Below are 22,957 nucleotides of genomic sequence, written 5' to 3' on the forward strand. Positions count from 1 at the left end.
ACAGTTTGCCGACCACTGGCTTGGGGGAAGGGCGAGGGGCTGCTTGAGGACCTTGGCAGGTAGAAGGGTTTCAGAGCAAGGAAGGGTGCCCAGGGACCCCATAGAATGGCCTGGTCTGATGGGTCTGCCCTCCATTTCCTGGCCAACACCACCATAAGCCCTGATACACCTCTCTCTTTCATGATTGTGTATCCTGTGTCTCCTGCCTGTCCGTGTCCTGTGTGGGCCCTGACCACTCCCCCCACTGCGCACCCACTTGTGTCCCTGCACTCCCATCTGTGCTGCAGAACAAGATCCAGGGCGTGGTGTACGACTTTGTGACGAAGCAGGTCTTCGACATCGTGATCATGATCCTCATCTGCCTCAACATGGTCACCATGATGGTGGAGACGGACGACCAGAGCCAGCTGAAGGTGGACATCCTGTACAACATCAACATGATCTTCATCATCATCTTCACGGGGGAGTGTGTGCTCAAGATGTTCGCCCTGCGCCATTACTACTTCACCGTCGGCTGGAACATCTTCGACTTTGTGGTTGTCATCCTGTCCATTGCAGGTGAGCAGGGCCAGGCCAGGCTGCCCTCATGGACACATGCACCCGGCATGCGTATACACATCATCACACCTACGCACGTGCGTGTGCACCTGCCATTCACACCTCATGCACAAAGGCACACTGTACACACCTCAAGAAACATTTACCTGACAAGTAGTTGCACACTCAGGTTCCCATATCCATACCCACTGGAGAAGTGCATGGACATGTATGTATTTATGATAGTAACTCATCTATGGCATCTGCAAACAGCCTTGGGAATAGGCCTGACCTTCGCCCCATCAACTTTAGCATACCTCACCTCCATCCAGCTGTGTTGGGGCAAAGATGTAACCCCTTGTCCCAAGACCCTGGGAGGGCCTGGCCTAATGGGTGAGACCATCTGGGCTGTGCTCCAAAAGTTGAGCGCACCAGGCCAGCCCCCTTGAGCCCGCATGCCCCCTCACTCCCTAACCCAGTCCCCCACCCTAGGACAGCAGTGCTCACCACTTCCTCTCTGCAGGTCTCGCACTCTCTGAGCTGATCCAGAAATACTTCGTGTCCCCCACACTGTTCCGTGTGATCCGCCTGGCCCGGATTGGGCGTGTCCTACGACTGATCCGTGGGGCCAAGGGCATCAGGACTCTGCTCTTTGCCCTCATGATGTCGCTGCCTGCCCTCTTCAACATCGGCCTCCTCCTCTTCCTGGTCATGTTTATCTACTCCATCTTTGGCATGTCCAACTTCGCCTACGTCAAGAAGGAGTCGGGCATCGATGACATGTTCAACTTTGAGACCTTTGGCAATAGCATCATCTGCCTCTTTGAGATCACCACGTCGGCCGGCTGGGACGGGCTCCTCAACCCTATCCTCAACAGCGGGCCCCCCGACTGTGACCCCACCCTGGAGAACCCGGGCAGCAGCGTCAAGGGCGACTGTGGCAACCCCTCCGTCGGCATCTGCTTCTTCTGCAGCTACATCATCATCTCCTTCCTCATCGTGGTCAACATGTACATCGCCATCATCCTGGAGAACTTCAACGTGGCCACCGAGGAGAGCGGCGAGCCCCTCTGTGAGGACGACTTTGAGATGTTCTACGAGACGTGGGAGAAGTTCGACCCCGACGCCACGCAGTTCATCGAGTACAGCCGCCTCTCCGACTTCGTGGACACCTTGCAGGAGCCGCTGAGGATCGCCAAGCCCAACAAGATCAAGCTCATCACACTGGACCTGCCCATGGTGCCAGGCGACAAAATCCACTGCCTGGACATTCTCTTCGCCCTGACCAAAGAGGTCCTGGGAGACTCGGGGGAAATGGACGCCCTCAAGGAGACCATGGAGGAGAAGTTCATGGCAGCCAACCCCTCCAAGGTCTCCTATGAGCCCATCACCACCACCCTCAGGAGGAAGCACGAGGAGGTATGTGCCATCAAGATCCAGAGGGCCTACCGCCGGCACCTGCTTCAGCGCTCGGTGAAGCAGGCGTCCTACATGTACCGCCACAGCCAGGACGGTAGCGGGGACGGGGCCCCCGAGAAGGAGGGGCTGATCGTCAACACCATGAGCAAGTTGTACGGCCCCGAGAACGGGGACAACGATGTGCAGGGCAAGGGTGAGGAGACGGGCTCCACGGGGGACGCTGGACCTGCCATTGGACTCACGCCCATCAGCCCCTCCGACGCTGCCCTCCCTCCCTCCCCACCCCCAGGGCAAACAGTACGCCCAGGGGTCAAAGAGTCTCTGGTCTAGCAGGTGGCAGTGAGGTGGCCAGCTGAGGCTGGTAGAGCCCTGAAGCTTCCCCAAAGCTGCCTGCAGGCTGAGGGAGCAGGACTTTGAGTCGAGGACTGATCCAGCTCCCTGTTGGGGACAGGACGTGGCCACTGTGGGGCTAACACCTAGGCCAGAGCCCCTGCCTCCCCCAGCCATGGAAAATGGGAATTGCAATCTGAGGCTCCACGCTGGGCCCAAGACCCCTGCCTCTGTGATTTCGCCTTCGCGTTGCTCTCACCTCCTCAGGGCCCTGCTGCCTCTCCTCTTGGCCTGGAGGGCGGTTGGAACATCAGAATCTCTGCCCCACTGGGGGAGGAGCCGGCCTGCGATGGAGGGATTGGCTGCCCTCTTGCCACCAGAGTCTGACAGGCTGCTGGCCTCTCCAGAGATGCCTTACCCTCAGGGAGAGCAGACACTTGGCCCCAGGGCCCGCCAGCCACCACATCTCTGGGATAGTTTTCCCGGCGGCTCAGGAATTCCCTGGAAAAGGGAAACATTGCTGGTCTGCAATGGCTCCACCAGCCTCATTGGCCACTGGATCCTGGTGCATCGGGCTGGGGTTGTGGCCCCTGAAGCCATTTCCTGGTGTGTCCACTGTCCAGACCTCCAGCCCCGGGCTGGCCCCTGAGGGAAGAGCACAAGGGAGGACCCCACTTGGGACCTGCCTTTTTCTAGGTCGTGTCCACCAGAGTCTCACGGCACTGGGGGCTCTTCTTGGCCTGAGCTCCCAGACCTGGGGTAGGGCGGGAACCCCGGCCCTCAGGAGGAAACATCTTGTTCCCTCCCTCCCTTCCTCACTCCTCAGCCTTCCCTACCACCACCCCCGCCTCAAAAAGTGACCCTAAGAATGTTATAGTTGAGCCATGTTAGAGATTTCACACTGGGCCATGCCCAGCTCACCTGGCTCAGGCCCAACCTTCCAACCTCTTGCTGCCTGGAATGCCAGGAGCCATTTTGCTGGCACAGCCAATCTGGACACGGCAGTGCCAGGCCTCCACTGGCACCCGGAGAACAGCCAGAGGCTGAGCTTGGAGGAGGAGTCACTGGATTGATTCACTTGTGTGTGTGTGTTCAAGTGTGTACACCATTGTGTCCCACGATGCCTACATATGCATGTGTGTCTGGGTATGTTTGTGTACATGTGTGTCCATGGGCCCCTGTGGTGTCTGGCTGGTGTGTGTGTGTCTTCTGTAGAGGCCTGTCCGTGTGAGTGTGTACGAGTGTGAACACATGTGCTAAGTTCGAGTCCCTGTTGGCCTTAGTTCCTCTTCTTTTTCTTGTTTCTTGTGAACAGTTTGATTACAACTCAGGAAGCAGCCAAACCTCCAAAACAAAGTGCAAGTGTGTGTGTGTGTGTGTGTGTGTGTGGCCCTCTGTTCTGTCTGCCCCGCCCTCTGGCCTCCTCATCGCCCAGCCTGGGCGTCCCCCTCTCGCTCCCTGTGACTCCATGATCTTCCCTTCTGCTGGTTGTCTTCGTCACACCAGTGCCCAGCCCTGCTCGGTGTCTCCTGCCTGTGTCCTCTGTGGAAGGGGCCCCACTCCGTCCGGCTCTTCCTTCCGAAGGTTCACCCTCCAGGGGGCAGCCTCCTCCCTGGCCAGCACCCTGCCCGCTGCCTTTCCCTCCTCGGGCCCGGACCGGCGTGGCCCCAAGAGCCTCCGCGTCTGTTGGACCGGAGAGACTGTGTACAGACTGTAGCGCCTCCCCCTGCCTGTGCCCCCTCCGCACCTGCAGACCCACACCCGTCCGTGCCGTGCCCGGGTAGGCACAGGCCCAAGCCAGGCCAGCAGACAGGCCCCTTTGTACAGTTCTTACAATAAACCTCCCCCTCGAGCCCCTGGTGTGTGGGCTTCGTCCTTCTGCAGCTCCGAGTGCAGACATCAAGGGGGGCTGAGGGCAGCAAGCGGCCGAGGGGCTGGTGGGGACTGCAGCCCAGCAGGGAGGACTGGCGGGGTCTCGGGCCAGGATCCGGGAGGGCGGGAAGCTCCCAACTTCCTCCTCTGGCCCTTCAGGCTCCCTCCTGCCCCGCCTAAAGGAAGGCGGGGGTCCGGCTGGAGGCCACACGAGGTCAGAGGTCACATCCCTCCGCTCCCACCCATGACAGCACCCAGCAAAGAGCTGTCCGGATCCCACCTCCCCAGCGCTCCTCTCCGGAAACCCCTTCACTTCTCTACCCGCCCCCCTCAGAGGCTCCAAGGTGCCCCTCCCTCTCCTCAGAGATTCCATCCCTCCCAGGACCCTGCCTCTGACCCCCGACCCCAGAAAGCCCAGAGTCCCACGGGCCTGTGACCAAGAGTAATATGCAGTGAGCTCAGCCCATAATCCCAGCGGGTGAGATAGAATTTTGTATATAATTTGTTTTCTACGACTTGATTCCTGCCTCCCAGGGCTAGATGCCTCCAAACTAGTAAACACTGAGTCTTTTTCAGGGTTCCTGCACCCCCTTTTCCTGGGTCCAGAGGTTACAAGACCCCCATGGGGGCTGGGGAGCAGCACACACAGACCTCCCTGATGTCCCTCACGTGTCCCTCAGCCGTGTCCCCAAGGCCTCCACCACCTGCTGCTCTCCTCTCCCGGGGGGGGGGGGGGTCCAGCATCCCTGCAGGGTTCTCTGAGCCCCCCTCAGGGTGCTGACCTCCCTCCCTGGGTCCTGGCTCCTCACTGTATCCGGCCCCAAGGACAGGAGAGCTGGCAGGCGCTGCAGCCCACCTTTCCCCTGAGCTTTGAATGACAGAGAAAAAGGCAGAACACAGATAACAGGGGCTAAAGTTCCAGAATCGGCCCCACCCCCAGGTAGCGATGCTACTCGTCACCTCTGAAGGGTGAACCGTGGTCCGGGTACCTCCCTGAGCAGACACAGGATTTCCTTCCAAGCTCACAACTGCCCCATGAAGAACTATTACTACAGTGATTTCTGCTTTACATCAATGAGGATATTTGGTTTCTGAAGGGTTAAGAATAGGTGATGCTTCACTGGGCGTGTGAGGCAGGGGAATTCTGCTTTGTGAGACACTGACCCTCCGCTGACCTTTAGCGTCCTTGGCCCCAGGTGCCCGTAGTGCCCACTGGTCCCCGCGACCCTTGAAATGCTCGCTGGGCGGCGGGGGGCCACCCTCTTTGAGAACTGCCGGGTAGCTGGAGGAGCCTTTCTGGCTGGCACACCGCAGGGCCAGGATTCACCCTGCATCCTGTTAGCCAGCCGCCTCCTCCCAGTAACAGAACAAACAGCCCGGGAATGCAAACCTCGCTGCGGTCAGCGGGGACCACCTGGAGCCAGTGAGAGTGGAGGGCAGAGGGCAGGGGGCTGAGCCCTGCTTTCCGAGCTGGGGTTCTATCTTTCCCATCTTCCCAGGGTTACCGGGGTCCCCCGCCCGCTTGCTTCCCCAAACTCTTGTGCTCCTGGTCCCCTCCCCCTCACCTCTTGGTGTGTTTTTTTAATCCTCACCTGAGGATATGTTTTTATTGATTTTAGAGAAGAAGGGAGTGAGAGAGAGAAAAACATTGATGTGAGAGTAAAACCTCGATCAGTTGCCTCCTGTGCGCATCCCGATGCGGGATCGAGCCTGCAGCCTAGGTCTGTGCCCTGCCTGGGACCTGGACCCGAAACCTTTTGGTGTATGGACGACGCTCCAACCCACTGAGCCACCCGGCCGGGGCCCCACCTGTTGTTTCGAAGCCGCCTTCCTGGAAAAGTGGGGCGGAGGCTGCCAGATGTCGGGATGCCCAGCCCAGGGGAGCCGAGGCCCCGTGTTCCAGGAAAGAAAAAGCATCACGAAGAGCTCCGTACTGTTGTCACCTGGGAGGGAACAGCACGGTCCCAACTACGACAAATAACCCTGCAGGCGGTGGCCCCGCCCCCACCCCTCCTGAAAGTGGATCCCTGCCTGGCATGAATAGGAATGAGTCCAAAGGACACATCTGCATCTGTGTCCCTCCAGGGGGCATGGATGTGTGTGTTTGGAGGATGCCAACTGCCTCTCGTAGTCTTTGTGCCCCTACAGTCACCCTGAGCCCCAGGACCAGCTCCTGAGCAGGCCCAAAGCCACACAGCCTGGCAACACCCCATGCAAGGGTACACATGCACACACACACACACGCACGCACACACACGTGTACCCCAAGCCTTCCCCAATTATCCTCCCAACTTTGGGGGACACAAGCCCCAAAGCTAACCAAGGCCTAAATCATCAGGAGGAACTTTGCTAAAGGAAGAGACCCCCCGGATCGACCCCCTTTCTGTTGGGGGGGTCTCCAAACACCCCCACCAGCACCAGAGGCCGGTGGCCCCCACGCTGACCTCAGTTGATGTTTATAGTCCCGGACTGTTTGTTCTGTGAACTGAACATCTGGCACCTTTTCAGGGAAATGTTTTTCATTTGCAACATCTGGAAACAGCAAGAACATCTGGGGCTGCGGGGAACAAGCCGCTCCCTGGATGAAACCCAAACCCTCCTGTCCCCACTTTCCGTAGCGCGGGTCCTGGCCCCTGCTCCTCGCGGGCGGCCCCCACTGCGCCAGGTGAGGCCGAGGCCTGGGGCCGAGAGGGCAGCCTGCAGACCGCTGCCTTCCTCGTTGCCAAGCCTGGCATGAGAGGCGGGTCCACAGCTCCTGGAACCCAGACCCACCGGCGCACAGGCTGTTTGAAAAATGGAGGGTGGTGGGGAGAATGAGACACAGGCAGAGGACGCGAGGCATCTTTCTTTCCTCCTGGAGGTTAGGAGAATAGAGAGAGGGGACAAGAGAGAAAAGAGGCTGCCAGGAAACATAAAGCCGGGCCAGGCTGGGCTGGGCTGCAGGCTGGTGAGCAAGCCTGCCCACACCGCTGTGCACCCTGCCGCCACCACTCAGGGGCACGGGCTGTGTCTGACCCACAGGTACAGAGTTTACGAAGCTAGACAGGTTCCTGACCACTGCCGTTCCACCCACCACTCTGCTGACTGGTGAGAAAAGCCAGAGGGCCTTTGAGTTTCAGAACCTGAGCCTTCCCAACTGTCGCCTCCTGTCTGTCCGCCTCCCAAAGACACCTGGAGCGATGGACAACACTCAGTGCCGGGGAGTCCCTGAGGCTGAGTGGAGGGTTTTCTCTAAGCCGCCTCCTCCTAAGTCCACCCCCTTCAGCAGCTCCCAGCAAAATCTCCCACCAAGTGAGTGAGGGAAGGAGGCCTCACACCAGGGCCTGGACCAAATCTCCTCCCAAGGGCCTGCCGCACTTGGCCTGCTCTTGCTCAAGAACCTCTGTGGCTCCCTTACGCCACAGGGTCACGTCTCCATCGACCTCGAACATGGCTGCCTGCACTCCAACCAGCAGCTGTGCTCTGGGCCCTCCCAGTGCCTGGCCTGGACCCCGTGGCTGTTCCCCTTCACCCCATTCCTTCCTTCCTTCCTTCCTTCCTTCCTTCCTTCCTTCCTTCCTGCCTTCCTGCCTTCCTGCCTTCCTGCCTTCCTGCCTTCCTGCCTGCCTTCCTTTCTTTTTTAAAAATATATTTATATTGATTTCAGAGAGGAAGGAAGGTAGAGGGAGAGAGAGATAGCAACATCAGTGATGAGAGAGAATCACTGATTGGCTGCCTCCTGCATGCTCCCTACTGGGGATCAAGCCCGCAACCCGGGCATGTGCCCTTGATCAGAATCGAACCCGGGACCCTTCAGTCCGCAGGCTGACGCTCTATCCACTGAGTCAAACCGGCTAGGGCCCCACACCATCCTTTCTTGGTGCTCCTGTTCCCTAAGGGCGCAGGCTGGTCCAGGACAGAGGGGTCACTCTCAAGTTCACCTACAGGCCCCATGTGTACTCAGCTAAGTGCCTGGGAATCCAGGCTTCAGGGGGGAGCTGCAGGGCCCCCGTGGGGTGGAGACGCAGGAAAGCTGTCCTGGAAAGACTCAGAGGTCCGGGCCTCCCAGGGATCCCACTATAGACCTGAGCTGTGGTGTCAAGCTGGGATGGCTCTTGAGCCTTAGCAGCACAGCTGACGAGAGAGCCCGCCCTTCCGCAGGGTCCCCAGGGAGCTGGTGCCTCCCCAGGGTCCCGATTTGCATGGCAGGAAGGGGCCTGGTGGGGAAGAGGCGGGGAGGGGACAGGCTACAGCCCAGGCAGTTACACGTTTTCCCTCCAGGAGCCTTCGTCGTCATTGCGGGCTTGGGATCAGAGACCGAGGGGTGGCCATGGCCAGGCTGGCGCTGTCTCCTGTGCCCAGCAACGGGCTGGTGGTGCTGCTGCTGCTTCTGTCAGGTACAGCCCCTCCAGCAGGCCTGCTGCTTTCACTCTCTGCCACTCTCTTTCCACCGGGTCTGTCTGCTCTCTCCACCCTCCTCCTGTTTCACACTTTCTGCCTCGGTCTCCCTCTGCTGCCCTGGGGCCTGAGTGTGTGGGAATCAGCTCAGGGGTCTGCGATGAACTCAGGGGTCTGCGCCCCACCCAGCTCGCTCCAGTCTGCATTATCCGGCTGCGCTAGGCCTGCGGGGTTGGTGGTTCTAACCACACAAGAGCCAGGCCAGGGAGGAAGAGCGGAGAGGAGTGTGGTTCACCCCCTGAGGCAGGGAGAGGCTGCCCCCAGCCAGACCCTGGGGCATACCTATTCCAGAGGTGACCTCCCTGGAGGACGGGGGAGCTCTGTCATTTTGACTTCCCTCCTGTCTCATCCAGGTGCCTGCTCAAAGCAGAAGGGGGGCTGGGAGGCAGACCTTCTGGGGACCCCACCTCGCTCTGTCCACCCCACTCCTGTCTTCAGAGCAGGGGTGGGAAGGGCTGAGGGGTCTTGATGCTGCTGTCCTGGGAGGAGGAAGTGCGTCTGAGAATTCAGAGGGTGGAGGGCGTGCAGGGGTGGGGCGGCCAACTCCAAGGAGAGGTCCTGACCTGGCCCTGCCCACTTCCTCCCAACCAGCAGGTGAGACTGTGTTCGCGGAAGCAAAGGACCAGCAACGGATTTCCCAAGGTCAGCAACGTCCCCTGCCCCTTCTGAGGGCAAGGATGCCTGTGTCCAATGCCACTCACTGTCCTGATGCCTGACCCTGTGCCCTTGATCCCTTGGGCCTCCCCACCCAGAACTCCCATCCAGAAACCTGGCTCTGAGGCCTCCTTGCCACCCCACACCCCCATCCCCTGCCAGTTGTCATCTTCACTAGACACAGTGTCCCAGGCCCAGTGCCTGGGGGACTGGGCTAGTCAAGCTGGGGTCAGATTCACCCCCAGCAGGAGCTCCTAACCTCAGGGGCTCTGACAGGACGCAGGGACTCAGGGATTCCTTGGGGGCCTCTCGCTGGGACCAGTGAGGCAGTGGGTGGGGAGAGCATGCCAAGCTGAGAAAGAAGGTTTGGGAATGAAAGTGGAGCAGGTCCATGCAGCGGGATAGAGGGGGGTAATGGATGAAAGAGGGGCAGGGGATCAATGTGGGGGCCTCAGTTGCCAGGCTAAGGGTTTGTGGAACGTCCCTGAGGATTTCAGACTGGTGCCGGGCGGCCCAGGCCAGGCCAGGGAGAGGTGGGTGTACAGGCCAGGTGGGAGGCTGGGGGTGGGGGGTGAGGCCAGGTTCAGGCTGCTGTAATGGCCATGGAAAGGAATCGAAGGTTCCAGGGCCCTTCTAAAGGAACATCAAGCCCTAGCCGGTTTGGCTTGGTGGATAGAGCGTCGGTCCGCGGACTGAAGGGCCTCGGGTTCGATTCTAGTCAAGGGCTCGTACCTCGGTGGCAGGCTCAATCCCCGGCCCCAGTCAGGGCGCCACACGCATGGGAGGCAACCAGTCGATGTGTCTCTCTGACATCAATGTCTCTCTCTCTGTCTCTCCCCCGCCCTTCCACTCTCTCTAAAAATTAATGGAAAAATATAAAATATTCTCGAGTGAGGATAAATAAATAATAAAGGAACATCAAATGTCAGAAGGGGCGGGCCCAGTGGTTGGGCCTGTGGCCTCTCACGTGGCTCCGCTCCCCCACACCAATGCCTCCTGATTGTCCCACACCCTGGGAAGCGAGGACAGACCTGGGGGGCTGGGCCAGGGTATGTGCCACCCACGGGGGGAAAAGGGGGGCATGACAGGGCTGACAGCCCGAAAGATGCTGGGAAAGGTGGGATTTTGATCCTGGCCTTGTCGCCCACAGGAAGCACTTGTGGGATCGGGCAGTACCCACGTTTCATGGCTAAGAAGCGGGGCTCCGTGGTGAGAATAATTTGCCAGTTGGAGGTCACGGGCCCCGTGAGCTGGCTCTGGAAACAGGATATGGACTCGGAGCCCAAGGAACTGCCCGTGAAACCGGGACGCATCCAGCAGACCCAGACCAACTCCAACGCCACCCTCATCATTCAGGACGCCCAGTTCCAGGACAACGGCATCTACTTCTGTCAGCACAGATGTCCGGACAAGTCCCTTCAGATGGGCTGCGGCAGTGAACTCCGAGTCATGGGTGGGTGCGGGGCCTGCCCTCCAGCAGGGAGGGGAGTGGGAGTAGGCGGGGCCACAGGTGTTCATCCACAGCCCACCCCACCCAGCCTGCCACCAGTGAGGGCCACACTGTGGAGGAGGCCGTGGCTCTGGAGCACCCAGGACAGCCGCGGGGAAGAGGTCTCGAGGGGTGCAGGCCCAATTGTGGCCCCAGCTTCACTGTCGCCGCCCCACCTCCCCCCAGGGTTCAGCACCTTGGCTCAGCTGAAGCGGCGGAACACACTGAAAGATGGCATCATCATGATCCAGACCCTGCTCATCATCCTCTTCATCACCGTGCCCATCTTCCTACTGCTGGACAAGGTGACCTTGGGGGGCGGGGAGGCCACCATGGGGCAGGCCAGACATGGACAGGGTCTCCATCTCCCCAGCCCCAGAGTCTGCCCATTGACTGACCTGTTCCATCACTCCTTCACTCCTTCAGTTGTCCTTGCAGAGAGTACCTCACCTCCTGTCCCCTCACCCCTCACCCCTGGCCCCAGGCCAATCTCCCTGGCCTTCCCCATCCTGGCCCAGCAGTGGATGGGGAAGGAGTGAGCCAACACTCTGCTCTCCATCTCTTGCCCCACCAGGATGACAGTAAGGCTGGGATGGAGGAAGACCACACCTATGAGGTAAGGAGCAGGTGGACCCCTAGCTCTGAGGGTGCGGGGTGGTCAGCAGCAGCATCTGTTGGTGTGGTTGGGGAGTGGCCAAGGCCTGAGCTCCATTCCACATCTCCAGGGCCTGAACATTGACCAGACGGCCACCTACGAGGACATAGTGACTCTGCGGACAGGGGAGGTGAAGTGGTCGGTGGGTGAGCACCCAGGCCAGGAGTGAGGCCCGCCCTCCCCATGCCCCTGGGCACAGCCTGCTGGGCCTCATTGACTGCTTCAGAGCTGCCTGGCTCCCAGTCCATCCCTTTTCCCTTGGATCCCCTGTTGGCCTCCAAAGCTGGCCCACCAGATCTGCCTGCCCCTCCGGCCCCTGGCCCCCAGCTCTTGCCAAGGGGACTGGAGTGGAAGGGCCATAGGTCAGTGATTTGCAGCCGGGAGTTGTCTGGTGACAGACTGGGCCCAGCTATCTCGGGGTGCTATGCGGGGATCTATCCCGCATTCAGGACAGGGAAGGCATGGACTGGTCTGGAACCTGCAAATGGACTCAGAGCAGAGAGCTTCCTAGGAAGCCTGGCCAGGAATAAGCCACCGAGAGCTTCATCCCTCTCCCACTCTCTGCCACTCTCTCCCGCCCCACGGGCTCCTAGCCTTGAGCCCACTCTCCCATGGAATAAACAATGTGTCTTAAGAAACCACACCCAGGCTTGTGACATCTCTGAGTATGGGGTGAATGCGAGCATCTGTTTGAGCACAAATGTTTGGCACCTGTGGGCTTGGGGGCGTGGGAGGGGACCATTGCCATGGGGCTGAGGGACCTCTCCTGGGCTCACTTGCTACTTCTCTCTGAAGGTCAGTTGGGACATGGCCTCCTCCAGTCCCCTGTTCTGACCCCGGCTGGGCCCAGAGAAGCTGGGGAAAGGCTGATTGGACTGATTAGACTGGCCCTTCTCCTTAAATTCCCTGCAGCCAACAAGCAGTACTTGAGTCCTGCTCTGCAGGGCAGGGATCTCAGCCCTGAAGGAGCTTTTCCTCCCCTCCCCATCCCAATCCTACTGTCCTTCAAAGCCCTCCACCTACGGGAAGCCCTCCCAAAGTGCCCCAGTCCCTGCCCACTCCCTGCTCTGCCCCAGCCTCTGCAGCTCTGGCTTAGCTACAGCCTGTGCTGCCCACACGGGCTTTGTTTTCCAGTTAAACTACAAGCTGCCTGAGGGCAGGGGTTCCCCTGCCTCTACCCCCACCCCTACCCCCACCCCGCTGGCCCCCACTGACCCTGGACATTTATTTTTTTTGTTGTTTGACCCAGAGCCATGTAAGAGAGACTCCTAAAGAGGGAGGCTTTGTGGTGGCAAATTTTGCGGGGGCCTTGATCAGGTGACCCCTTCATTTTCCAATCATCACATCAGAAACCCCGTAGGGTGACAAGGTCCCCACAACATGGCCCCTAGGGTCCTACCAATTAGGGCCCCAAGCTGCCAGCTGCTGGAGTGAGTGGGAGCAGCTCACAGCTGGGAGCTCGAGTGCAATTAACCAAGTAATGTCAGTGTGCAAAGCCAGGCTGCGCACCACTTCCTGTTGCCCTTGGGGAGACCCTAAAACACTTCTTTGCCATTCGTGCTCTGGATTCGGGCAGGAGCAATCCCTGCCCTCAGGAACAGCATGTGGCGTGGGCAAGCGGGAGGACCAGTGAGAGCAGCTTCCCCCTGGAACTCGGGGTGGGGCAGGCGGCTAAGGCACCCAGCCCTGGGGCTTCCAGTCCACCCTCCATCGCTCAGCGATGCCCATTTGGAGGCAGCCTGGGCCGGCCAGCTCCCTCCCTGGTGTCTGGGCTGCCACAGGGAACTGGCTTGTTTTGGTATCTGCCTCCACTGAGCTGGAGCCCTTCCTCTCTGGCTGCTTTGCATAGTGGCACTAATTCTGTCCTCCTACCTCCACCAGGGACCCGGAGCAGCCAGCCGGGCTGGGGGTGGGGGAGTCTTCACTTCTCCCCCCAGCAGGGTCTCCCCCCTGTTGGGGCCGACCTGAGTTAAGGGAGGCCTTGGCTTTACCGAAAAGCAACTTAAGTCCTTTGAATATCTGAGTTTCCCTAACGCTTTGAAGTGTTGTCGGCAGTGACCTTGGGGGGCGGGGCCTGCCTCCTCCACCAGACACGCCCCCCTCAGGGGCATTTGCCTTCCCGGCTATGATAGAGAAGCCCTCCCTGGTCTGTTTTTCTGTGTTAAGGTGTCGTCACGTCTGACTTAGGCAGCGGAAACGAAGGTGGGAATCTTTGCTGAGGGCAGGGAACTGAGCCAGGTGCTGTGTGCCTTTTAAACTATCTTACAGTAAAAGTGGCTTTGTTTTCTTTCGGGTGCAGTCTGTAGCACGCGTGCAGGTTTGTCTAACCACCACCACCACCAAGATCCAGAACATGAACCAAAATCTTTTACTGGGACCCCCCCCCCCAAATATTGACAAATTGAGCACCGCATAATGCCAATACAATTTTATTGGGCATCTCCATGCCCATTTACATGATCTGGCTCAGCTTTCCCTGGGAGGGCTGCCTTCGTTGCCAGTTCTCCATCGCTCACCAGACCCAAAGCCCCGAAGGCCCCGCTCCTCCCTAACAGGCCGGAGGGCCCACCTGGCGTCCTCCAGGAGTCCAGCCTTGGCTGGGCTGCTGCTTGGCCCTCGCCCTCCCCAGAATGCAGCCCTGAGGGTGGGCACATGCCCCACTGCCCACTGGGGGAATCCAGCCCAGTCCCTGGGGCCCTGGGGCAAGGGCAGGCTGCTTCCTCCTCTGCTAGCTTGGCTTCCGGCCCTCTTGCTGCAGGTGCTGCGAGGCCTGGGCCCCTCTGACCGAGGGTTTGGGTGTTTTTCCAGCAGATTGGAGGTGAGAGAAAAACAAAACAAAACGCGAAAAGCTGCCCCTGTTCGGGTGTCACTGGCAAGTAGGGTCGGTGCCAGGGCAGGCGTCGAGCCCGGCGGGTCCTCTGTTTAGGGCCTCAAAGGCCATCTCAGCACACAGGGCGTGGGGCGCCGGATCCTGCCCGCGGGCTCGGCTCTCCTTAGATGACCGCAGTGGCTGGTTCAGGCTCATGACAGTGACCTTCCCGAGTCGGTCCCCGCTGTCCCCGCTGCACCTGGTGATGGCCCCTAGGGACCTGCCGGGGACGCAGCTGCAAACAAACACAACAACCAGCACCACAAACCTTCCACTTGGAACCCCTCAGCCGGCTGCCGTCGCCAACCCCGAAGGCTCTCCCGGGAAATGCAACCAGCATTCAATCCCCAGTTCAGAGTGGTTTGTGAAAACACATTTCGACGGATCCTAATGCAAATTTCCAAGGAAGAAAAAGAAAGAGAGAAACTTTTCTCTGGGCCCTAACACCCCTTTCTCACATGGCACGAGCAGGAGGGACGGGCCCCTTGCTAGGTCTCGCTTAGGGCTCACGCTCTGAACGTTGTGAGTCCGTGTGGAACATGCGTGTGCACTGGGATCAGCATCTGCACGCCCGCCTTGAGTCTGGTTTTTTTCAATTAAACGTTTTCGTGGGAGTATTGCCGTGCATTGCGAGATTCTGCACTTGTTTTGGGGTTGTTTTTTTTTTACTTGTTCATTTAAATCACTGTGCTATGTGAAGGACATCGAGGCACAGTGTGGCCTGCCTTGTCATTCCTGGCTGGGTGGGTAGTTGAGCTCTTTCCATGGCACCATCCTTCTAACCATTCAATCCATGAGGCGGATGCTTGCTGAGTTCCTGAGCCTGGGACCGTGCCAGCTGCAGTTCCCCCCACACCCTCAGACTGTCCTCTCAGCCCTATGTCTTGGCTCTTTCCTTCATGGCAGTTTTCCCTATGTGAAATGTCTGTATAGATTTTACCATTACGTATTTATTTGTTTGCTCTTGTCTCTCTTCCCATAGCGTAGACTGTACACTCCGGCAGAGAAAGGATCGTGTCTTTTGTTATCTAGGTATGCCTGCATGTCCATCGGCCTGGTACAGTGCCTGGCATATGGAAGAGCAACAACTGCTTGTTGAATCCATTTGTACATGAATAAGAGAATGAATGAATGAATGAATGAATGAATGACTGAATGGCATGAATTCACCTCAAAGTGCCTACAGTCCCATAAGGGGAATAAGATGTCCACACTTAGCCACAAAATAAGGTAAAAGGAGGCAGGAGTTATTTCCAGCTGAGATGGCCGATCAGGAAAGTACCCCAGGCTTCCCACAGCTGCTGGACACACCTTGGTTCTTATTACTTCTTTCCCTATCAGCCGGTCTCCCTGGAGAATAATCCATCCAGTGGAAATTACTCAGTAGGCCCAGTGATGCAGCTTGCTGTGCACTTCCAGGTTGCTCAGAGATCCTCACCCAGCTGTAAACAACACCCTCCATGACCCGTCCTCCATGCTTGAGCCCTCTGGCTAGCCCCAGGGTCCGCTGAGATAAGGGAAGTGAAAACTCAATGCACACTGAAACGTGCAATGCACATGTGAGGGATGATGTGGCGTGGTTCATTCAAGCACGCCCCATCGGGTTGTTTTTCTGCCACTTTTCTTAGTGCCTATGGACCTCATGCTGGGCTACAGGTCCTGGCGTTCATTTGCCCCCACCTGCCTTGAACATCTGTGCGGAGACTAGACGCTGCCCCGCTAGCTTTGCGCTGCGGAAAGTTCTGCCCTGGCCTGGCAGCCCCACCGTCTTTCCTAAATGAGCTTCTGAAGAGCTGGCGCAGTGGGAACACCAGGCCCTGGGCAGCCATCACTTAGGAGTGGGAGACTCCAGGCAAATCTCTCTGAGCCTGAGTGTCCTCTATGAAATGGGCCTCACCCCTCTGCCACTCAGGACAGCGCCTGGCACATGGTGGGCACTCAGAAATGTTGATCTCCTTCCTCATGTCCCCTGGAGAAGCCCATGGGAGTGCCCACATAATATTCTCTAAAGACTTTGACTCAATGCCCTGAGCACGGTGTTCAGACCCACCCTGGAAGCAGAGAGGATCAAGTTGTCCTCAGGGATCATCCCAGGCTCTGGCCTCGAGGAAGGCAGGACAGAGTGAGCAGTGGCAAGTGTGGGTCTCCAGTGACCAAGGGGGAGCGGAAAGAGCTGCCACCAGTCCCTCTGAGGCTGTGCCTAAGCTCAGAGCGAGTGTGACTGTGAACAAGGAGATGGCTGTAAACCCCACGGCCTTGAACCTTGGAGTGGCTCCTGAAGCCTGAAAGAGGCCACTTTTGGATCAAGAACAGACATGAGAGCTCCCACAGTAGGTACAGAGATCCCAGAGATGGCCAAATCTTAAAGATGAAGGGAAACACCCTGAAATTCATGGTTTCCAAGATAATGGGGGGGTTCGTCTGAGCCTTTCAAGGTAGACCTCAGAGACGCTGGGCACAGCGTCCCCACTGGCCACCATGTTGGACCTGGAGTAGCTAGGGCTCTGGCCCCAGGTGGTGCCCCAAGGAAGGGTAGGTGACTCCCCGCACCAAAGGGAAAATCCTGTCTCATTCAGAGTTTATCTTCTACTAGCGATGAATCATGTCTGTGGTCTCCATCACTAAAGGCCCTGAAAAGGTCCAGACCAGAGGAGAGGATCACCAATGTCCACCCCACACCCTTCAGTTCTTCCCTCTTTGGGTCCAACAGTTGCCACCATGGTCACCTTTCTGTAAAGGTGTATCCCCGGAGGTCCCCAGAGTCCTCTGGGCCAACCTAGCTCTGGGGTCAGCAGAAGTGGGTTTGGTGAGAGGAGACGCTCCGTGTCCTGGCCAGTCCCCTCTGTTCTTGGCGGTGACCTGCCTGGTGGAGCCTCAGCCACACCTCACTCTGCCATGCTCAGGTGGCTCTCACGCACTCCCCAGCTTGAGCTTTATGCCCTCACACCTGGAGGAGGCCTGGGCTTTCCTCCCATGGGGCACAGTTCACATAGAAGTTCTCCAGCATTAGCTAGAAGCCTGTCGTGAGGGGTTCCACACCAGTGCCCCTCCCCCAGGTAGCGGGAGGAAGGAGTGGCAGGGGAGGCAGAAGGCGTGAAGAGCTCAGAGACCCTCCTCCACTGCCCACCTGGCTCCTCCCCCTTCCTCAGAGCCTCTGGCTTGGCTTCCCCCTCAGGCTGACCTGACAGTCCTGCGTGAACAGCTCCCACAGGCCCCCGAGTCCTCCCTAGCAGATAGTAAACCCAGGGCATGGCTGGGCAACGGTTCAGGAAGGATGGGAGGAAAGGGAGCTCTACCTTCTGGTCCTGCGAGGGGGAGGTGGCAAGGTACAAGCACTCACCTGTGGCTGTGACTTCTCAATGTTGTTTGTCAACAGCATAACCAACCACCTCTACAAGGGTTTGCTTGTTTGTTTTCCCGCAGGTCAAGTGCTAAATGTCCTCAGACTCAGGGGCAAAGGGTTTAAAGGAAGGAGAAAGTGTTCTTTCCTGCTCCTATCCCCGTGGGCGATTTAATGCTGGTAACCTCCAGATGCTGAAAGAGCCAGGACCCTGGGCGGCAGGAGGGTGAAGGCAGCAGTGCTAGCCTACCCGGCCCTAGCCTTGCCTGCTGTGTGGTCTCCAACATGCGCCCTGTGTCTCTGGGCCATCCTCACCTGGGAAATAAGGGACAACAATCTGTCCTTTAGGAGAGGACAAAATGAGGCAAAATGTTTAGGGGCAGGATCCCCATGTTCAGAGAGATGTGAAGTTAAAATAATAGTGGTGCCCAACCAGTCAGCTTGGGAGAAGGGGCTTGAGATGAGGCAATATTGGATATCTGCTGCCTTGGCCAAGGTAGCTTGTGCAAGTCAAACTTTAGGTATAGGTGCTCTCTGAACCTCGGTCTCTTCCTCTGTAAAATGGGCTGATAATAATGCTTCCTTCACAAGATGGTCGTGAGGGTCAAATGTGAGAAGGCATAGACATGCTCTTCACAATCTGATAAGCTTCATACAAATATTAAACGAAGACAGAATGGAGAAGACTGCCATAAGTGGAGAGAGCATCTTTTAGGGTGCTGTGCCCTGAGTTCTAGCACTGGGGACAAGGCTCAGACTCTCAAGTTCTCTTCCAACTTTGAGATTCCCTGATGGTGACAGGCCCGCGGGAGGAAGTACTTGTGGTACCTGTCTGTTCCCTGGATTTCTGCTTCTTAGTTTGTATCTCTGTGTAGGTCCAAAGGAGCACCCATACCTAAAGTTTCCGTCCTTTGCCCAGCCACCTGGGGGAGCCCCAACACCCAGAGAAAGGAGAGGGCAGTGTGTCCGGCCAATGCCCTCTAGTGGTCAGTACTAGCACTGCATCTAGCTGTCCAAGGGACCAGGAGGTGAGATGGTCTTGAGGATGGTGATAGAGGCCAAGGTAGAATCTGGGCTGGACTGCGCCCCCAAACTATTGCTGTCTTGATCCCTTTTCCAACACACACATTCTCTGTGGTGGGTGGAGGGAACTGAAAGGAAGAGGACAGGACTATAGCGAGGAAGGGCTGACACAGCTCTGCAGGCACAGTCATCCTGACAGAGCCCCTCTTGGGGGACCAGGTGGGCCCTCCTCACCTGGTGGACAACTTCACAGCAATACCCTACATGGACTCAGATGACTCCCTTCTGTCACACCCCTCCTAAAAAGAGGACAGATTGGTAATCTCCCTAGGTGAGACCCTGTGTAAGCAACCCTCACGTGGCTGGTGACGGTGGAGAGGGGAACAGCCTGGGGACATGACCCCAGGAGAGGAGCGGGGACAGCCTGCGTGGGAGGAGGTTCTAAATTATCCATCAGCAGAGGCCTGTCAGTGGGCCTGTACATAAATGCATAGAAAAAACAGGTGGGGGCAGAGGGGAGAGATGGGACCAGGGTATAAAAAGGGTCCGCAAGGGACCCATTCCAGGATCCTAGGACCCAGCTCCCAAGCCGCTCAGGGACCTGTGGACAACTCACCCGGCTGTAATGGCTGCAGGTAGGCACCCCGAAAATCCCCCTGGGCTTGCTGTGTACTGGGGGGCAATACGGGAGCCCTATAGGTGGATGGGGCGCTGACCCTGGGCTTTGGGGATTCTAAAAGAGAGCATGAGACATCCATGCCCAGACATTTGGCCAAGTTTAAAATGTTCTCAGTCCCCGGGGGTGGGGGGGCGGTGGAAGAGAAAGGAAGGCCCCTGGGGCAGGGAGAGGCCTGGCTGAAGACTTAGGCTCCCTGCTCTCTGGGACCCCACCCTCGGCCTCCATGTCTCTCTAGGCTCCCGGACCTCCCTGCTCCTGGCTTTTGCCCTCCTCTGCCTGCCCTGGCCCCAGGAAGTGGGTGCCTTCCCCACCATGTCCTTGTCCAGCATGTTTGCCAACGCTGTGCTCCGGGCCCAGCACCTGCACCAACTGGCTGCTGACACCTACAAAGACTTTGTAAGCAACCCGGGAAGCCGGGTGGTGGGGCGGTGGCAGGAAGGGCTGAATTCCCCACTCCCCCCACCCTGTCCAGCATAAGGGGAGAAAACGGATGAGTTCAGGGTGGTTTTATCCAAGTGAAGATGCTGTCAGCTGGGAGCGGGGGTGGGTTTCGATAAAGCGATGGTGAGAACCATGCACTGGCTCAGACCTGGGCGAACATTCCCTCTCCCAGGAGCGCTCCTACATCCCAGAGGGACAGAGATACTCGATCCAGAACGCCCAGGCTGCCTACTGCTTCTCGGAGACCATCCCGGCCCCCACGGGCAAGGAGGAGGCCCGGCAGAAATCCGTGAGTGGCCTCCATAGCCCAGCCTGGGAGCAGGGCCTCCCCCCGCCCGGGCCCTGGGCTGCCTTCTCCTCAAGGTGGCGGAGGTGGCGGAGGGCGGTGGGACGGTGGGGGAGGCCGGCAGAAGCCAGCGTTGGCGGGGCTGCCAGGTGCCCACCATCCACCCTCTCCCCGCAGGACACGGAGCTGCTCCGCTTCTCGCTGCTACTCATCCAGTCGTGGCTGGGGCCCATGCAGGCCCTCAGCAGGTCCTTCACCAGCGGCCTGCTGTTGGGCATCTCCAACGGCATTTATGAGAAGCTGAAGGACCTGGAGGAGGGCATCCAAGCCCTGATGCGGGTGGGGATGGTGTTGCTGGTCCCGCCCCCCCCCCGCCCCCCCACCCCACCCCGGGCTGGGGCCTGCTCGCCCTTCCCTGGGCCTGGAGCCCCAGCTGGCTTAGCTGATGGGTTGGGGACTTACATGGGCTGGAGAAGAGCGATACTGCCGCTCTCTTTGCAGCAGCCCAGCCTTGACCCAGGAGAAACCCTCCTCCTCATTTCCCCTTTGGGTCCCTCCCTGTACTCCTCTAAGCCCTGGAGGGGAGGGAGGAATATCGAGGGAGAGGGAGGCGCAGCTGGCAAGGCGAGGGCTGAGTTTCTGTCTCTCCTTCCCTTTTGCAGGAGCTGGAAGATGGCAGCTCGCATTCAGGGCTGATCCTCACGCAAACCTACGACAGGTTTGACACAAACTTGCGTAGTGGTGACACTGTGCTCAAGAACTACGGGCTGCTCTCCTGCTTCAAGAAGGACCTGCATAAGGTTGAGACGTACCTGCGGTTCACGAAGTGTCGCCGCTTCATGGAAAGCGGCTGTGCCTTCTAGCTGCTGGCCATCTCTGTGACCCTCCCCAGTGCCTCCCCTGACCCTGGAAAGGGCCCCTCCAGTGCCCACCATCCTTTCCTAATAAAATACATTTGCATCATAATGTCTGAGTAGAAGTCATTCTATTGTGAAGGGGGTGGGGGATTCGAACAGGGCAAGTGGCAGGTTGGGAGGACAACCTGCAGGAAACCTGGGGGGTCCATTGAGAACCAGGCCACACCCAACTGTGGCTCAGTTGGTTGAGCGTCATCCACTGCACCAGGAGGTTGCTGGTTCCATTCCGGGTCAGGGCACATGCCCGGGTTGCAGGCTCGATTCCCAGTAGGGGGTGTGAAGGAGAGAGCCGATAGATGTTTCTCTCTTATTGATGTTCCTAACGCTCTCTCCCTTCCTGTCTCTGAAATCAATAAAAATATATTTACACACACACACAAAAAAAACAGGCCGCTGAATAACTGGCCAGGTTCTTCCTGAGTTAGAAAGAAGCTGTTACCTTCACTCCTCTCTGTTACACGCCAAGTCCACTTGCTGGGTCCATGGTCCCTGCTTACTGGGCAGTCAGGTCAGGGCCACCCCTAGAAAGTACTTGGAGTGTTTCCGCCACCCACCCAGCACCACAACCCAAACCTAGCCCCCAAGGGTGGGAAGAAACGAAAGCCTGGCAGCTGTTAAGTACAGAAGCAAAACACCCTGACATGTGAGAAAACGAGAGAAACCATAGAATTACATTCGTGCAGAAATCTGAAGGGAGGTACACATCAGGCTCCACGACCCTTGGGAAATGGGAACAAGGCAAACATGGCTTTGGGACAAACAGAATCGAATGTTTGGGATCTGAATTGGGACAAGAAAAGTGGGGGAGAGATTCTAAATTGCAAATAATCACCTTCTAATTAGTCTTCCTGGGAAGTTCAGATTTGTATGTGCTGTAATGCATTTTCTTTAGAATAGGACTCACCAGTATTCACTTGCAATATTTTATATTTAGTAACATAAATCTTTGGGGAGAGGGTGAAAGTTGGAATAAATCAGCTTCATTTTATTGCTCAGAAACCATTCATCTGCCTTAGATTATTCTTTTATTGTCTGACTTGAAAATCATGGCGTTTTGGAATTAGACGGGCCTCTTAGGTCATCCTAATTCAGCCGTGGGCAAACTACGGCCTGCGGGCCAGATCCGGCCGTTTGAAATGAATAAAACTAAAAAAAAAAGACCGTACCCTTTTATGTAATGATGTTTACTTTGAATTTATATTAGTTCACACAAACACTCCATCCATGCTTTTGTTCCAGCCCTCCGGTCCAGTTTAAGAACCCATTGTGGCCCTCGAGTCAAAAAGTTTGCCCACCCCTGTCCTAATTCCTTCTAAATTAGGGATCTTACTCCATAGCAGTGGTTCCCAACCTTGGCTGCACATTAGAATCACCTGGGAATCTTTTTAAAATCCTGATTTCTGGGCCTCATCCTCCGGAAATTGTTTCTTTGTTACTAATGTTGTGGCCCCACCCCATAACAAAGAAACAGAATTTCCGGAGGATGAGGCCCAGAAATCAGGATTTTAAAAAGATTCCCAGGTGATTTAATGTGCAACCAAGGTTGAGAACCACTGCTCTATAGCATCCCTTGCAGATGGTGTTGACTTGTGAGGCACTAGCGTGAAGGGAATCGCTAGCTCACGAGGCAACTCATTCCACTAAATCTCTGCTCTCAGAGAAGTATCTCTTTCAGTGGTTCTCAACCTTCTGGCCCTTTAAATACAGTTCCTCATGTTGTGACCCAACCATAAAATTATTTTCGTTGCCACTTCATAACTGTAATGTTGCTACTGTTATGAATCATAATGTAAATATCTAATATGCAGGATGGTCTTAGGCGACCCCTGTGAAAGGGTCATTTGACCGCCAAAGACGTCTCAGCCCACAGGTTGAGAACTGCTGTCTTACATTGAGCTGAAATCCATCTCTCTGCAAGGAGCCTCATTTGGCCTTAGAATTGTTGGAAATCTCACAGTCTTTAGAAGTTGATGTCATTAGCACAGATATATAATTATGTCTAGCCTTGA

General features: G+C 57.3%; 3 protein-coding genes across 6 annotated transcripts in view; all 3 read left to right on the forward strand.

The window, feature by feature from the left end:
- The window catches only part of SCN4A (sodium voltage-gated channel alpha subunit 4), a 46,097-nt gene extending 41,959 nt beyond the window's left edge, over positions 1-4,138 (forward strand). For 2 of the 3 annotated variants that reach the window (XM_036341803.1, XM_036341802.1), the window contains exons 23-24: positions 288-558; positions 1,061-4,138. In XM_036341803.1, coding sequence (XP_036197696.1) covers positions 288-558; positions 1,061-2,286 — 1,497 coding nt within the window. In that variant the 3' untranslated portion in view covers positions 2,287-4,138. The remainder of the gene's footprint in view (positions 1-287; positions 559-1,060) is intronic. The other variant, XM_036341801.1, reaches the window with a different exon arrangement.
- A 4,245-nt stretch (positions 4,139-8,383) lies between these two features.
- CD79B (CD79b molecule) lies at positions 8,384-12,030 on the forward strand. Of its 2 annotated transcripts, none has more exons than XM_036342116.1 (6): positions 8,384-8,534; positions 9,187-9,237; positions 10,400-10,702; positions 10,925-11,043; positions 11,313-11,354; positions 11,464-12,030. In XM_036342116.1, the coding sequence occupies exons 1-6, from the start codon at positions 8,468-8,470 to the stop codon at positions 11,560-11,562; spliced, it is 681 nt and encodes a 226-aa protein (XP_036198009.1). In that variant the 5' UTR covers positions 8,384-8,467; the 3' UTR covers positions 11,563-12,030. The 2 variants fall into 2 exon arrangements, with proteins under 2 accessions (XP_036198009.1, XP_036198010.1); XM_036342117.1 differs by having other exon boundaries at positions 9,190-9,237.
- A 4,950-nt stretch (positions 12,031-16,980) lies between these two features.
- LOC118671432 (somatotropin-like) lies at positions 16,981-20,940 on the forward strand. Its single transcript, XM_036339615.1, has 5 exons — positions 16,981-16,994; positions 19,493-19,700; positions 19,918-20,034; positions 20,209-20,370; positions 20,694-20,940. Exons 1-5 carry the CDS (start codon positions 16,981-16,983, stop codon positions 20,892-20,894), a joined length of 702 nt encoding a protein of 233 aa, XP_036195508.1. The 3' UTR covers positions 20,895-20,940.
- The last annotated feature ends 2,017 nt before the right edge of the window (positions 20,941-22,957 follow it).

This window comes from Myotis myotis, unplaced genomic scaffold (assembly GCF_014108235.1).
Source record: "Myotis myotis isolate mMyoMyo1 unplaced genomic scaffold, mMyoMyo1.p scaffold_m19_p_17, whole genome shotgun sequence".
NCBI lineage: Eukaryota > Metazoa > Chordata > Mammalia > Chiroptera > Vespertilionidae > Myotis > Myotis myotis.

Excerpts from the sequence above, each read along its gene's own strand:
- CD79B (XM_036342116.1), top strand. The coding sequence starts at position 8,468 with ATGGCCAGGCTGGCGCTGTCTCCTGTGCCCAGCAACGGGCTGGTGGTG. Across the intron at positions 11,044-11,312 it reads TCTTCCTACTGCTGGACAAG|GATGACAGTAAGGCTGGGAT; the intron begins GTGACCTTGGGG and ends TTGCCCCACCAG. Across the intron at positions 11,355-11,463 it reads AGGAAGACCACACCTATGAG|GGCCTGAACATTGACCAGAC; the intron begins GTAAGGAGCAGG and ends CCACATCTCCAG.
- LOC118671432 (XM_036339615.1), top strand. Across the intron at positions 19,701-19,917 it reads CTGACACCTACAAAGACTTT|GAGCGCTCCTACATCCCAGA; the intron begins GTAAGCAACCCG and ends TCCCTCTCCCAG. Across the intron at positions 20,035-20,208 it reads AGGAGGCCCGGCAGAAATCC|GACACGGAGCTGCTCCGCTT; the intron begins GTGAGTGGCCTC and ends CTCTCCCCGCAG.